This window comes from Mustela putorius, unplaced genomic scaffold (genome assembly GCF_011764305.1).
Source record: "Mustela putorius furo isolate JIRA1106 unplaced genomic scaffold, ASM1176430v1.1 tig00003909_pilon_pilon_pilon, whole genome shotgun sequence".
NCBI classification, from domain to species: Eukaryota; Metazoa; Chordata; class Mammalia; order Carnivora; family Mustelidae; genus Mustela; species Mustela putorius.
In genome coordinates, this window is record NW_025422057.1 from 10,550,251 (window position 1) to 10,566,180 (window position 15,930).

General features: G+C 49.8%; 1 protein-coding gene across 8 annotated transcripts in view; it reads right to left on the reverse strand.

The window, feature by feature from the left end:
• Positions 1-3,273: 3,273 nt before the first annotated feature.
• PLPP4 (phospholipid phosphatase 4) overlaps positions 3,274-15,930 on the reverse strand; it is a 219,104-nt gene continuing 206,447 nt past the window's right edge. For 7 of the 8 annotated variants that reach the window (XM_045068860.1, XM_045068859.1, XM_004751815.2 and 4 more), the window contains 2 exons: positions 13,524-13,694; positions 3,274-3,825 (listed from right to left, as the gene is read on the reverse strand). In XM_045068860.1, the coding sequence (XP_044924795.1) occupies positions 3,626-3,825; positions 13,524-13,694 (371 nt within the window). In that variant the 3' untranslated portion in view covers positions 3,274-3,625. Of the gene's footprint in view, positions 3,826-13,523; positions 13,695-15,930 lie in introns of those variants that run through there. The other variant, XM_045068864.1, reaches the window with a different exon arrangement.

Genomic DNA, 15,930 nt, shown 5'->3' on the forward strand with positions numbered 1-15,930 from the left:
AATTCATGGGAAATTTTACACTGAGATTAGCAATTCACTTTTTTAAACCTAGGAAATGTGGGGAGGCTTGTTTTGTTTTGCACAGGGGTGGGGGAGGGGGCAGAGAGCAAGATCAAAGCACCACCTCAGCACTTCCTCCTTGTCTTCCTTGTCTTAGCTTGTGCTGGGTGTTCTTCTGCTCAGTGCGTGCACCAGAGTTTGGAACCACCCGCCACTGCCACTAGAGACTTGGGGAATGTCCCAGTTTAGATTACCACCTGCCAGGAAGTCTCTGAAATTTCCAGCTGGAGTTTGCATGATGGACGGGCTCATCTTTGGAGAGCCCAGTTTGAAAGCTGGGAGTGGAACTTGAAACCTGGTGTCATTGATAGGATCTCTGCAAACTCCTTGTAAACAGTCCCTCCAATTCTGGAGAGTGGTGACTAATGAAATGAAAATTCTTTAAAGGCAGTTTTGGTCATAGCAATGGAAAGCAACTCTGGTAAGGAAAAAAAAGTGTTTCCCAGCACCCTACAGGCTGAAAATGGTTACTCTCCCTTCCAAGCTCCCCTTAAATCTAGGGGATTTAATTGCCATAATTGCCATGTGACACAATTCTAGTCAATGTAGGCAAAGGGAATTTTTCTCGGCAGTGTTGGGAAACACTTTCTTCCTTTTAAAGAGAAGCTCATGAGAACATTTATCTTGTCACATGACTGGATTCCTTTCTTCCTACATCTGAGCATGACTGAATGGAGATGTGATTCTTGGGGATACTGCAGCCACTTTGTGATCATGAGGAGAGGATCACTGGCATACTAGAGATGATCGTGCAAGAGGATGGGAAGGACTGGGGGCCTTTGAGGCCGCCTACCTCCCAGTTCCTTTTTTTTTAAAAGATTTTATTTATTTATTTCACAGACAGAGATCACAAGTAGGCAGAGGCAGGCAGAGAGAGAGGGGGAAGCAGGCTCCCTGCGGAGCAGAGAGCCCAATGCAGGGCTCGATCCCAGTACCCTGGGATCATGACCTGAGCTGAAAGCAGAGGCTTTAACCCACTGAGCCATCCAGGTGCCCCACCAGTTTCTTTTTATAATATTAATAAACTCCTATTGGTCAAGCTATTTTCAACTGGGTTTTTTATTACTTGCATCCTAAAGCATCTTAGTGGAAATAGCAATCTGATGTAAAACCAAGAATTTCTACATGAGAATGCAGATTCTTGACTTCTCTCGAAAAATCAGATGATCTGGCAACACTGGGCTTGTCTTCCTACCTGGCAGCAACCCGGAACTAAAGAGAGCCAGTTCCTTTTACCTGGGGTGCATGTGCTTGAGTTGTGCAAGGCTTCCTCCACTCCTAACTCCTGACCTCCTCTCTCAGGTCATTCCTCTGCTAGTCCCTGCAGGAATCTGACCTGTGACCGCTGGTCTCTGAATTGATCTGAGCAGGTTTACTCATTAGAGGAAGAAACATCTCAGGGACCACAGCTTCAGGGTGGAATCTGTTGGCAACACTGTGTCGCCTGCTTTGCCCGTGAGCCTGCATTAGGAGCCCTTCGTGTCCAGAAGAGACTGGGGCAGACAGAAATGCCTCATTCGTGCACTACGATGTTACTGAGCCTTCACGTTCAAAGAGCACGAAATTAACATATACGGATTCACAAAATCACCCTTCTGTGAACGGACACAGTGATAATCTGTGCAAAGCTCCATGCTATCACATCCTCTGTCACTTTATAATTTAATGAAAGCTTTGACATGGCCCATCAGAGAAATTTCCATTCAATTTTTAGCATTAATAATGCTCTGTTCTTCATTACTTTTCAGAATACTTCCATTGATCTCTAAATATAAGTATTTATATTAAATTTACATTACGTGGCCCAGGATTTTAAGTCCTCAGTATGAAGTATAACTCTTACCTTCCTCCTGCTTAATAAGTAGAACTTTGGTAAGTATAGAATCAAATAAGTATTTGACATACATCAGGTAGTTTTGATTTTGTGTGTGTATGTGTGTTTTTTAAACAGTAGCAAAGGCTCCTTTTCCTGCATTTTTATTTTCAACTATTTTAGAAAATTATAAACATTTAGTTGAATCAGACTATTTAATCTTGTAATATTATATGAACTTGAGCTCTGGATTTCAAATCATGTCTTATAAACGGCTATGATTAAGCTCTTTAAGTATATCACATCTGTTTTCAAAGTTGTTTATGGGTGTAGTAACTGCTGTAATTTTTTGAAATCAAAAGTCTGACTTTAGATGAAAGCCAACTCAAGCCCTCTGTTCCCCCACCCCACAAGGGGAGGGTCTCCCCACAGCCCTGTGCTGAGCCCAGTTTGGAAGGACTGCAGCTGGAGAGGGCCGCACAGGGGCTCGCTTCGCACGGTGGTGTGTGCACTCTAGGCCTGAGTTCTCAGTGTAGACAGCTGATCAGAACATCCTGGTGGTTCTCACTGGCACCCCCAGCCCAGAGCTGCCAGGCAACAATCTATCTGTACAGCCACATGAGTCTTTCCAGAGACATTTTGTGGCAGCAACTGCTGCAAGGGGACAGTCCTTAGTCATCAAAGTTGTGTCCCTTGGCTGCAGGCTCAGGGACCTGGAGAATCACAGGTGTGTCTGCTCAGAACAGAACGAAGGGAAGGCTCACTGCCTTGGAAAGAACAAACTAGCCCAGGAGCAGCAGGCTGTGCTCTCAGACTGATGAGGGTTCTGGACAGGCTGAGTTAGAACAGGGCATTCCTGATTCTGTTCCTGTACTTCCTACAAGAACCTGGCTACCGTGCTGAAATGCTACTGGCCGGACTGGAGTGGGAAGGTGCCACTTTCTGAGGAAGACCTCTAGCAGAGCCCTGCAAAACTCAGGTCCTAGAGGGAAAAACTCCTCCCCGGAGGCCACCTCTTACTGCCAGAGGTCCCCCAGGCACTCCCTGCGAAGGCTCCAGAGCGCCCCCCCCCCCCGCCCTCAGAACCTCAGAAAACCGCAGTGACCTCCTGTCCATCCTGGCCTCAGGCCCCTTTGTTTTCCCTGCATTTGCTGACAGCCTCTGTGTGAACTCATTCATCTCATTTCCTTCTGAATTCCAGGATTCAAAGGCTCTGGAAATACCAGGCAGGAGCCTCAAACTTCAGCTCCATTTCTGGGGCCTATGCCCTGGTAAGCTGACTTTCCAGAAAGATTCCAAAGCTTGGCGCCCGAAATGACCCACAGCCAGACCTGGACCCGCTCCCCACCCCGGCCTCGGCGTCTCCGAATGACTTTGGCTGCCCTGGCCAGCCCACACCGTGTCTTCCAAGTGGGAGGTTTTATTAGGTTTTACGACCATGAAAACACAGGACGGTGGCGGTTACAGCGAACATTCAGATAAAGGACGGGACCGCGTCGCACCCGCCCTGTCCCCGCGGCCTTCTTCCCTAGGTCTCTCATAGATTCTCCCTGCGTCCTCCCTTTGCAAATTCGGGAAAGTTGAGAAGACACATTTAAAGTAGCAGGAATACCACCAGCAAAATGGAAACAGAAGAAAACTTGGAGAAACAATGGATGAGAAACACGCTACAGAAAAACCTCTTCTACTGCGTTAGGGTGCGGGGCGGGAGAGCGTGCCCCGGGCTCAGCGTCCGTCCCCCGGAGACCCTGGTCATACGGGGCCTTCGGTGATGCCCTCCAGAGGCATGCTGGGCGCACTGTCAGCGGTGGGCCGCTCGTCCTTCTTCAGCGACGTCGGGACCCGGAGGCTGACGTAGGGTTTGTGACAAGCTGTGTTGGCCAGAGGGGGGTAGTGCTGTCTGTAGCAAATGTAGGCAAAAATGAGGCCAATGACTCCACCGACAAACGAATCTAGGCAGAAAGAGCAAAACGGGAGAAAAGTGTTATGACGCATTCAAATGTGGCCCGTTGCGTTTTCCAGAAAGCCCTCTGCTCACCTGCTGCCGTGAGTGGCTTGCTTGCTGGACCCCTTGAGAGACTAAAGCAAAGAGAAACCACGCTGGAGGTTTAGATCTTGGTGGCCTCTGCAGATCTTTCTATTTCAAGGACATAAAGATTCCTTGAAAATGCTTCCTTGATTTGCTCTTAGGTCTTTAATATGGTCCCAAACATCGCATGAACTCAGGTTTGCATTCTTGGATGTTAAAACCACTTCTAGGTTCTGGAAGAAGTCCAGCCATGTCTATAGAATTGAGACACCCCGGTGGGGGGCTGTGCTTTCCTATCCTTCAGCAAGTTCCTGCTGGAGGCCAGCACTGCTGGAGAGCTACGGAAACCCACTGGGCGTGCGGTCTCTGCCTTGCGGTCAGTGATTTCTCAGGGAAGAAATACACTTCGGAGTCTCAAATGTCAGCATTTTATGGCGCACCAGGCCTGGCAACTCAACATGTCTCTACTGTGAGAATCTCAGTCCCTCCAGCATCTCATCAAGTTGGGGGATCGAGAGGGTTGCGGAGGTGGAGGCAGGAGGGGGCATCTGCAGCCAGAACAGGCCCCTCCACGGCAGGGCAGTGGGGGGCAGCCCCTTGCCCAAGCAGGCATTCGGCTGATGCCTAACAGAGACCGCATCGGAGCAGTCCACGCCAGCAACCCTCACTTCCTGTGTGTGGATGTGCACGTGTTGCCACTTTAAACTGTGTCTGTGGGCTATTCTTGCCAGAAAGACCCTAGCACACTGGAAAACCTTCCCTAACAAAAGAAACTGGGGACTCCTTCGAAGATTTCTGCCAGGATGAACTGTCATTCTCCATTTGGGGTTTCTGCTTCCACATTTTTAATCTTGTTGGGCTGCACAGACCTCTTAGAGGCAAATAGCATCACGGATTCCTGACTGAGGTCACAAGGCATAATTTTTCTTTTTTTAAATTTTATTTTATTTAAATCTGATTAATTAACACATAGCATATTACTAGTTTCAGAGGTGGAGCTCAGGGGTTCATCAGGCGCATATAACACCCAGTGCTCATTCCATCAAGGGCCCTCCTGAGTCCCCATCCCCCAGCCACCCCATCCCCCACCATCTACCTCCCCTCCAGCAGCCCTGCTTGTTTCCTAGAGTTAAGAGTCTCTTATAGTTTGTCTCCCTTTCTGATTTCATGTGATTTCACTCATATGTGGAATTTAAGAAACAAAACAGATCATGGGGAAGGGAGGGAAAAATAAAATTAAGACAAGGCATAATCAACAGGATTATACCAAGTTCCTCAAAAGGAGAAGCTCTTCACAGCGCCTGTGGCCAGCAGCCTATAAAAATATGCCAGGACTCCAGGGTCTGAGGTCGGAGAGTTCCACTGCGGTTTTGATCTTTCTCTAACACCAGGGAGCAGCAGCATGGGGCATTGATTTCTTATTTGAGTCTGCAGTGACCCACGGCACCTGCATTTGAGTCACCGACTTACTGAGCAGACCAAAGAGCAAAGCCTACAAATGATGTCATTCGGCTGGCAAGTTTCTGGGGTAGGGCATCTCCTTAGGTGCACCACTGGCCATGGGACATAGAATCATCCGGAGCGAATGTTCTCCAGGCTTACTGGTGGAGCAGCACGCGAGGGCGGGGCAAGGGCCACCCACGCTGCTTTCCCAGTGAACGGGAAGAGGGGGACGTGGTATCACAGGTCCACCGGAGTCACCAGAAATAACAAGAGCAACACAAGGTCCAGGCCAGCTGCCTTCCCGGCTGGGTCATGCGGCACTTTGTTTATCACAAAGGTGGTGAACGAGATCCAAAAACTCACTTCCTTTAGGAGGGAGATGGTCATCAAGTGCCTCAAGTGGGCCACTGTTATGATGATGAAATCACTTTCACATCCTGACCGGCCTGTGCTAACAGAAAAGCAGGCAGGGGACAGGCAGGACGTTATTATGGGAAAAACAGCTTGGGATTGACTTTACCCTACATATGGCAGCATGGGACTGGAGCGTTCAAAAGGGGAATCAATGGATCTCGGCGTCCCTGAAGGACAAGATGCCGGTCTCCTTACTCAGCATCAGTGCTATTCCATTCCTCCCACGTCTGTGTTCCACATGGGTATCAGGTGTCCGGTGCGATGTCTGGCCCTCGGGCACGAGGCTGAACAACACAGATACCTCACAGTCCGAAGGGGCCAGATGGACCTTGACTAGTGACAGGCTTATCCGTGAGCCACAGCCGTGATACACATCTCGAAGGAGAAGCGTGGGTCTATGAGACCACCCAGAGAAACAACCCAGGCTAGTCCCGTCGGACTAGGTGAGTTTCATGGAGGGCACCACCCCCTGCCCTCCAGGCCAGGCCTACAGGATGGCAGGCGTGAGCCAGGAGAAGTGAGAAGTGGAGACAGCAAGCATGCCTACAGTCTTCCAGGCAGAGAACAGAAGGAAGGGGCTTGGCAAATTTGGGGAACAGAAGGACCGACCATCTTTTACAAAGGTCTGGTGTCTTTATCATTCCGTAGGACAGAAGTTGACCATCAGGTAGTCCGTGTACCCTCAAGCATGGACCAGGGACCCCGCTGGCTTTCTGGGAGACTGTGCACAGTTCTTAACCTACACCTACCACTTAGGGCTCACTTCCCCTTGATGGCCTCCCTTGTCTTCGCTTCGCAGAGCCCAGCAGTCATTACTCGGTAAATGTCCGGTGAGCCGGAGCGCGTCGACCCATACTGACGAGATGGAAACCCTAAACCAGCGACATCACCAGCCACAAAAGGCCCCACACTCTGTGATCCCATGTATGTGCAGTGCCCAGAATAAAGAAATCCATGGAGAAAGGAAGAACGATTAGTGGTTGCCAGGGGCTGGGGTTGGGGTTTCTTTTGGGGTAAAGAATATTTCCTGGAATTAGATAGTGATGATGGTTGCACAGCTCTGAACATACTAAAAACCACAGAGTTGTGCACTTTAAGAGGGGTGAATTCTAAGTTACGAATTATACCTCAACAAAGTGGGGGGGCGGGAGACAACACTAGAGGGGCTCCAGTGGTAGTAGAAAGAGGCTTTGCATCAGGCAACGTGAATTTTAATCTTATTTATAAAATGGGCATGACCCCCTCCCCCTTTCTCATGAGGTCAAAGGACAAGAGAGGATCCCACTGGGCTTGGCACAAACAAACAGAAAGGCTCTGAAGATGGGCTGTCAAGTCCCCTGGGGGAACACATCCCTCTCTGTCACCATGGCGACATCCAATATCACTGAGCCACCTTGACTTGGGAACGTGTACGCCTTGGGCTGTATGACCCAGGACACTACAGGAAAAATCAGCTCTGACAAACTCAACAACCCCACATGAGAGTTTCTGTTCCTTTCATTCTACTACTAGTGAAGCTTCCTATTTTTGTGGCTTTGAGCTTCTATGAAAGAATTTCCACAGCACAGATGATAGAAGATCTGGCTGGTGTACCGGGAGCTGGAAGGGCGGCCGCCATGTCTGTCTTTCTCAACACCACACATCGGGGGGGAGAATATGTCTGGGACACCGGCACAAGTGACATAATGACGGAATGAAGGCTTCAAGTCACATTTTTTTGTTCATTTTTGAAGGGAAAGAACTTGTAGAGAGGAAAGGTTAATTTTAATAACACCCCCAAATTTTAATAAAACCAGTGTGAAGAAAAAGATGATGCTACTAAGAAAGAAACATGATTTAGTAAGACTCATTCATTCATTCATTCCCTCATTCAACATGTCGACTGGGCAGGAGTTGAATTGTGTCTCCCCACCCTGTAAAAAAGATAAGTTGAAGTCCTAAGCCCAGTACTTCAGAACGTGGCCTCATCTAAGTACAGATTCTATACGGGGGTCATCAAGTTAAAATGATCCTGTGGGTGGGCTCTCATCTACTGTGACTGGTGTTCTTAAAAAAGGATAAATTTGGACATAGGGACAGACCCCCACAGAAGGAAGATGATGGGAAGAAACGCAAGTTAAACACGGGAGGTCGAGATGGGAATGATGCGCCATAAGGCAGGGAACATCCGGGGTTACTAGAAGCTGGAGGAAACAGAGAAGGATCTTCTCCCTACAGGTGTCAGAGGAAGTGTGGCCCTTCTCACACCTTGACTTTGAACTTCCAGCCTCTAGAACTGTGAGACCATTTCTATTGTTCTAAGCCACCAGGTCTGGGGAACTTTTTATAGACCCTAAGGAAATGAACACAGGCACTTACTATGTGTCACGGCAACAAGAGACAAAAATCCCCGCCCGCATGGAGGCTGGACTCTAGTGCGGAGTTTCCCAACTACGCATTGCGTGAGCTACCAGCTCCATGTTGTCCATGGCTACTTGCACACGACTACAGCCAAATCCTGGAGTTGCAACAGAGACCGTCCAGCTCACACAAAGTCCAAGATAATTACTGTCTGACCCTTTGCAGAAAAAGCCTGCAGACTTCTGTTTTGGTGGATAAGGACAAACAATGATCAACACACCACAAACTACGTGGTTAGCCGGAGATGCGTGAGCACGATGAGCGCGACAGGGAGCGTGGGAAAAGCGCTGCGGTTCCAAGAGCGGTCATCACGAAACGTCCTCACCCAGAAGGGGACACTTGAGCCCAAGCTAGGAGGGGGAAGGGAACGAGGCCCACCTACAGAGGGAGTCGGATTCTAGAAATACCCTGAACAGAGAACCCACAAGAGACACCAGAGAAAATGAGGGGAAGTAGAGGGAGAAGGATGGGAAGGACGTGAAGCCTGGAGGTCATCAGCGAGACTTGTGAGCAGCCAACTTCCCTCTTCCCTGGGGACCGAGCAACAGCGGAAGGCCAGGGCTAGCCTGGAGGCCGAGAGGGCAGAGGGCCTGACTCATGCTCCTCTGGCCGTCCAGTGGGTTCTGAGGGAGGGGGCAGACGACCAGGGGTGGCAGACAGCCTCAGCCCTCCTGTGCGGGACGCCTAGGATAGGAAGGCAGAGGTGGGCAGACTCATAAGGCCAAGAGGCGAGAGGCTCCCAGAGCCTGAGCAACATTCCACAGGTGATGCTGAACGTGAATACGGACCCTGCCACAGAGGGCAGCCCACCGTGGAGAGAAAATGGGTTGAAATCAGTTCATTCCAGACTGAGAATATCTGTGGGAGAATATCAGTGTTTCTGTTTTACTCAAGGCGGTGGGATCTTGTTAGGAACAGAAATATAATTTCAAGGACTCCTTTTCTTTTCTTTTCTTTTTTTTAAATTTAATTTAATTTTTCTTCCCAGTGTTCCAAAATTCATTGTTTATGCACCACACCCAGTGCCAAGGGCTCCTTTTCAAGTCACTTTGTTTAGAAAATCTAGAGACTGCTTCTGACAGACCAAGGAAACACCTGGTCAACAGAGTGTATCCCTCAACTGTGTGTGTGTGTGTGTGTGTGTGTGTGTGTGTGTGTTTAGCGGGGAAGGGGTAGCAGCCTCTTCCTGGCTCTTCCCAACTACCTCATCTGCAGGGCCGATCATCTCCCAAAGTCTGGTAACTACACAAAAATTCATTTCAAATCACAAACCCTTCACAGCCTAGTCAGGGAAACATGGGGTAGGCAGTGGTAGCCCCCGAACACTTCAGCCCGGGACAAATATGGCGTCTGTGACGGCCACGGATGCTTGCTAACCTCGGGCTGGGTGGGAACGAAGGACCGTTTCCTCCCTTGAGACCCACTTTTCTGTATTACATTCAGAGGGGATGCTCTTTCTTAGAGTGAAACACCACACAAGCACCCAGGGCCGCTTAAACAACATTATGATTCCAGAAACCAGTGTCGGTTGGAAGATTACTCCCAAATGTGGAGTCGCATGAGGAAAGCCTAGATCCAGATACGGGAATTTGAGGGGCAGAGTGAGCTCACGATGATGTCCAGTCACATAACAAACAATACCTTCCTGCCACTCCTGTGATTTCTCACCGACTAGAAATCCTAAACCCACAAGCCTATGAGAGTTGAGGCAGAAGTGAGTTCAGTAAGAAGCTCTGCCCTTTCTCTACATTTTTCTCCACATGTTTTTCTCAGCAGGGGAGTTCCCTAAGTTTTAACTCTTGAAAACATGTGGCTAATCACAAAGGTCAACCTCTTTTTGAGGTGCTGGGCTTGGCAGTTAGCATCACCCATGAAACCCTGCAGCTTCCATTTGACCTGAAAGGCAGCATATCACAAAGACACGGAGACTCTCAGCCATGTACGGCCTTGGGACCCAACCATCTGGCTTTATTTCTGCACAAGTCCTGCTAAATGCTTCACAGGCCTCTTCCTGCCATGGCCTGTGCCCTCCATCTTCTCCACTTAGTAAAACAACAGGCTTGTATGGTTGGAGTGGAGCTGGGAAGGCAGAAAAGACGAGAAGGGTGTTGATAACAGAAAATAACCATGGTAATGGAAAGAGGGAGGCATTCGGGATTGTGGGCTATTTATTGGATAAGAATATATAATCAAGTCATTGGATGTACTTCTATATTAGACACAGTTATGTAAGTCAAAATTGAAATGGAGTCATAAAAACCTCATAATATTAATGCTGTTAACTAAAGTCTATAATGAGAGGGATTTGGGTTTTGCTGATGCCTACGGGGCTCTGCGTGGATTCCCACCGTGACGGGTGGCGCCTGCCCACGGTCACTGGGCTCAGTCTGCGAAGGAAAACAACTTATTTCTCTCCATCAGGCATCCTGCCTCAAACGCACACCCACACTGCCCATCCCTTCTCTAAGCTGGAAACCTGGGAGGCTTCCCTGGTGACTCCCTTAATGAGTGAGTGTTCAATGAATAAAATTCCCCGCTCGTTGGACACCGCCGCTTCTTACCATGTAATAAGGGGGAGAAAAGATGGCGCTGAGGTGCACCTTAGATCAGGGCTTCTCAACCTCAGTAGCAGCCATCCAGGGGCAGGGAGGTCTGTGCTGTGAGGGAGGCACCGTCTTGTACATTGTAAGAGGTTTAGCAGTAAACCTGGGCTCTCCCCACCAGGCTCCGGGAGCAACCACTACCACCACCAGCCCCCAGTTGTACAGACCGAAAAGATATCTGCAGATATTACCAAATGTCCCCTGGAGGTACAGTCACCCCCTGCTGAGACCACGGGTGTGAACAGGGACAGACGGTCTCATAAAAGGGAATTCAGGTCAAATGAGCCAGACTCATTTCTGAGCCCGTTAAAGAGTCCAAGGAAAAGCACGCATGCTCCTCTCCTGGCTGATTCTGGGGTTAAGAATTGAACAGACGACACCAGTGAACTGGTCTTTGGGCCACACCAATGACCTAGAACACCCCACGTACATTCAGTTTTGCCTGTGGGAGTCTAGTATAGCTCAAGTCTGGCCCTAAACATCACCGAACATAAATTCTCTTGCTCTGCTTTCCTACCAGCCCACAGAGCGTCCCTAGTCTCCATCTACTGCTCCAGGCTCCTTTCTGCGTCAGCTGGAGAAGACAGGTCTCAAGCCCTGTTGCTAGCAGGCCTCTAAGGCCCCGGCTGCATCATGAGCCCACCACCTCGGGAAAGCCTGGGACTATGAGTCTTCAACCTTTTCTGATGTACCGGCCCCAGCAAGGTGATGAGGGAAAACCAATCAGGACCACAAGTATTTAAGAGAGGCCGATCTGAGGTCTGAAGTTTTCAGGTCAAGTTCTGACTGCCTTGTAAGATGAAGCAGCGCTCTATTCAAGGATGAAACCCTTCATCGTTTCACAGATACAAAGTGCCCGATCAAAGCGCAAACCGGGGACTCACGGCTTACAAACAGACCACGTTCCAAAATCACGTCTGCCTCTAAATCAGTTGTTGGGGAAACACAACCCATCATTCTCCAGAAACAATGCGGGAAGCAACAACAACACAAATTTGCGTTTGTGTAGTATGTTTTCGCTCACAAGATACATTCGGATCCATGATTTCATTCGGTCTGTAAAGAAGCATTTGAAGTACTGGGGGGTGATTGTTCCCAAGCTCAGAAGAAACTTCAGCTCCAAGGGATAAATAAAAAGGCGTCCATAAGACACCAGCCAGCCCGTCCGGTTCTTCATGGAGAGACGCCCTCATCATCTGAGCAATAATGATTCTGTTGGAAACCAGTGCCGGGCGCGGTGGGTAGGCCTTGGGGCTGCTGGCCCGGCGACTCTGCCCCTGCTGCCCTCCCCTGCTGGAGCTTTGTGTCATCTGGAGCTCCGTCCGAGTCGTGGTTCAAAGCAGATCGCAAGGGAGGGCACAGGGCTCAGCCTTATGGCTTCTAGTGACTGCCCCCCTCAGGAGGGCCTCAAGACCCTGATCCCTACTTGACCCATCCACCTGCGGAGACCATGCATCAGTCTCTCTCCTTACCCCGAAGCCTTGGCTCTTAGCTCAAAGCTGCTGCTAGAAGGGAGCCCAGAGCACGAGCTCCAGGAGGCTGGAGAGTGGAGCTGAGGCCAGGGAAGGAGCAGGAGAAGCTGCAGAAGAACCAGGAGGAGTGGGAGGCCCCAGGAAAGATGGGGAGATGATGTCCCCAGCTAGAAGCGCCCCTCCCGTCTGGCCTCATCTGCTGCATCACCACCCCTGGAGTAAATCGCTGGGAAGAGGCCAGAAGTGTGCGGGAACACAAGGCAGCTGGCTGCCGAGACAGGAAAGGCGGAGGAGGAGAACCGCTTGCGGGCAGCCGGAAATGGCCAGGGAGAGGACGGGCAGACCACAGGCTGATGGGGAAAGTCATTCAGATCGCGGGAAACTGGATTTGGCACATGTATAATTCAGTCTGTTGGCTTAAAGTCGACACACTGGAGCTCTTCCCCACTCAGCTCTTCCCCGCTCAGAATTCATCAGAAATAACCGACTTGCATGTTAATGCAGACGCCTGGCCACCGCTCCAGACCCACTCCCGGAGCTGGCTTCCTGTGTCAGGGTGGCCTGGTCAAGGTGACCTGAGGCTCGCCCTGTGGGGAACGTGGGGCCCTCCATCCTGCGCTGCTGGGGGCGCAGAGTCCCATGGCCGTCCCCTCCGGCCCTGCTCCCTGCTTGCCATGGCAGGTGCTGGAGACGGTCAGCTGGCTGTGAGCCGCAGCTTATCTGCTGGGGGACAGGGCGTGCTGCAGTTTTATTCCAGCCCCGCATTTGTTGGCTGTTACTTTCCCTTGTCTCCAATATTCCAGGAGTCACGTACAGGTAAAACTCACAACGGCCTCATAGCAGCGGCTCAGAACGCCACTGGCATTGATCCCTGGGCTGGACCCGTCCTTTGGAAGTGCATCTGTGGTGAGAGATACGTTCTTGCATGACAGATGTGAGATGTGAGAGGAGCCAAAAACCATTTGGCACCAAGTCTAAAGACTGAGGCAAGTGATGGAGCAGGGTGATCACGGTTGGGTCTGAGGCCCAGGGTCTGCCTTCCTGCTGGAACCTGGGCACAGAGGGAAAAAAGGGGCTTTCGTGCTACCTCCAGTAAGGGCAGTATGGAGGTCAGAGCTCACACGAACAGGCAGGTTTTCTCTAAAACTGAATCTGTGGTTATTTCAACCTACACTGGTCTGACAGTGGGCAGCTGGTTCTCCCTGAATGGGTACCTTTCTACACGCCTCCCTTCAGGAGAGTGTCAGACGACACCATGAGGACTAGGCAGGCCCTGGGCAGGGACTCACCTTGCCAGTGATGCTTGTAGTCACACATACGGGACAGGGCAATCATCATGGCGCAGTACAGGGGCAAGATGGCGGCACAGAGCCGCCAGCTCTTCCCCCGCCCACTCTCGGTGAAGCAGTGCAGCTTGCCAGCCAAGTAGAACGTCGTGAAGCCCAGGCCAGAAAAGGCAACTGCCAAAGAGAAACAGCAGGTGTTACACTAGCAGGTGGTAAGCGGCAGGGACACAGCATGTCCTGGGCATCCTGTCCACCATCTTGCATACCCCAGGGCCAAGGCATACTGGCACCAGGCACGGTCTAGGCAATCTGTGCTCTTGCTAGAACCATGCTGGTATGAAACTTTTAACAATGAGAATGACCTTCCAGGCTTGTGTCTGATCAAAATCTATTCTATTTCATTCATTCATTCATTCATACACTCAACAATGATTTAATGGGTAGCTACTGTGCATTAGACAGACACTGCTCTAGGTGGGGGAATATCAAAGTGTGTCCAATGCTCTTTCTGTGTCAAGGGTCTCAAGGTCTGGTTGAAAGACACAGCCATGTGTAGAGAGGATTTCAATATAATGTGTTGGGTTCTAGAAAAAAGTGTGCACAGAATATAAGACTGTGATGACTCCTTAGATTTGAAGATTGAGGGAAAGGGAGAGATTTGGGGCTTGGTGGTGCTCAGTAAGATGGGTTCAGCACAACTATGGAGCAGTGAGTTTGATGGAGAGATTGGCATTGACGAATGCCTTGTTTTCTTCTAAAAACTATGGCTATTGATTTTTAGAATTGTAAAGACAACTCATGACTACACTAAATCTGTTTTTGAAAGTGTAAAGATCAAGTGTAGCTTGTGTAATTCCAAGACTTCTTACCCAGTCAGGTTTAGAACACAACTGGAACTCAGTGAGATTTAAAGCAAGTTTTGTGCGGGTTTAGTCTTCCGTGGGTTTAGAGTGATCTGCAACCCTGGCTACCCATGGAGTAGGAAGGTGAAAACCTAAAAAAACCTAGGAAGCTTTACAAAATCCTCATAGCTTGTCTTGCTGCTGAACATTCTGCAGCTGCCGGTCTGCTGGTCTAAAGCACGTGTGTGAGTGTGAGTGTGTGAGAATGTATGTGTGTGGGAGTGTGTGTGTGTGTGTACATGTATAAGTGAGTGTGCACATGTGAATGTGTATAACTGTATATGTGTATGAGTGTGTACGTGTGTGTGTATATTTGAGTACATGCATGTGTGTATATGTGAGTATGTGTGTATAGGTGTGAGTGTGTCTGTACGTGTATGTGTGTGGGTATATGTGTATGTTTGAGGGTGTATGTGTGCATGCACGTGAGTGTGTGAGTACACATAAGTTGTATGTGTGAGCATGTATATGTGCGTGCACATGAATGTGCACGTCTGTCTAAGCAAGCATGTCTGTGTGCGTGTGTGTGTACGTAGGAGCATGTGTGTGCATAAGCATATGTATATGTGAGTGTGTGCGTGTGTGACTATGCATGCGTGTACTCCCCGAGTGCTTCCAGCGCCAGCCAGGGTTGAGCTTTGCACACTCGTAGAAGCCGCAGCCCCTGCCTCCTCTAGACACCAGCCTAATCAAAGCTTTCCTCTTGGAGAGAAAATCCCGCAGAGGGGCAGACTGCTTGGTAATTAGTCCCCACAGGGACCTGGTAAGAACCGTCTTGCAAATACTCTGGATGCCAGGCCACCCACGGCGTGGAGAGACTGCCGGAGTCCAAGCAGCAGCCTCAGCGTCCCCAAGTTAGGAACAGATAAAGAACGTCAGGCTGGCCCAGACCTGCGGAGTTAGACTCTGCATCTCACAGGGTCCATGAGAGACCAGCGGGCACTCTCCAGTCTGCGGGCCTGCCCCAAACACACTCAGCCTCTTTTAAGACTCCCTAAGAGGGCACCTCAGGGAAGTAATCCAAAAATATGGACAGCTCTAGAAGATATCACGGCCGAGTTATTTATAATCATGGAACAATGGAAGATGGGGAATGCAGAGGCACAGAGAAGCAAACTGTGATATTTCCATTCAGTGGACTGTGACGCACCCAGGAAAACCACAGCTCACATGGCACGACAGACCATCCTCATGGTACCATGTTAAGGGGAAAAAGCTGGACCTCAAATTGTAGGTTCAAGATAATCGTGGCCGCAGCATGTAAAAATGGTTAAACTGTAGCTTTACCAAATTATCTCTGACAATGTATCTTTTTTTGAGAGAGAGAGAGAGAGAGAGAGAGAGAACAAGTGGGGTTGGGGAGGGCAAGGAGGAACGAGAAAAATTCTTCAGCAGGCTCCACGCCCAGTGCCGGGTTGGATCCCACGGCCCTGAGATCATGACCTGAGCCTAAATCAAGAGTCAGATGCTTAACTGACAGAGCCACCCAGGTGGCCCCCATAATGTGT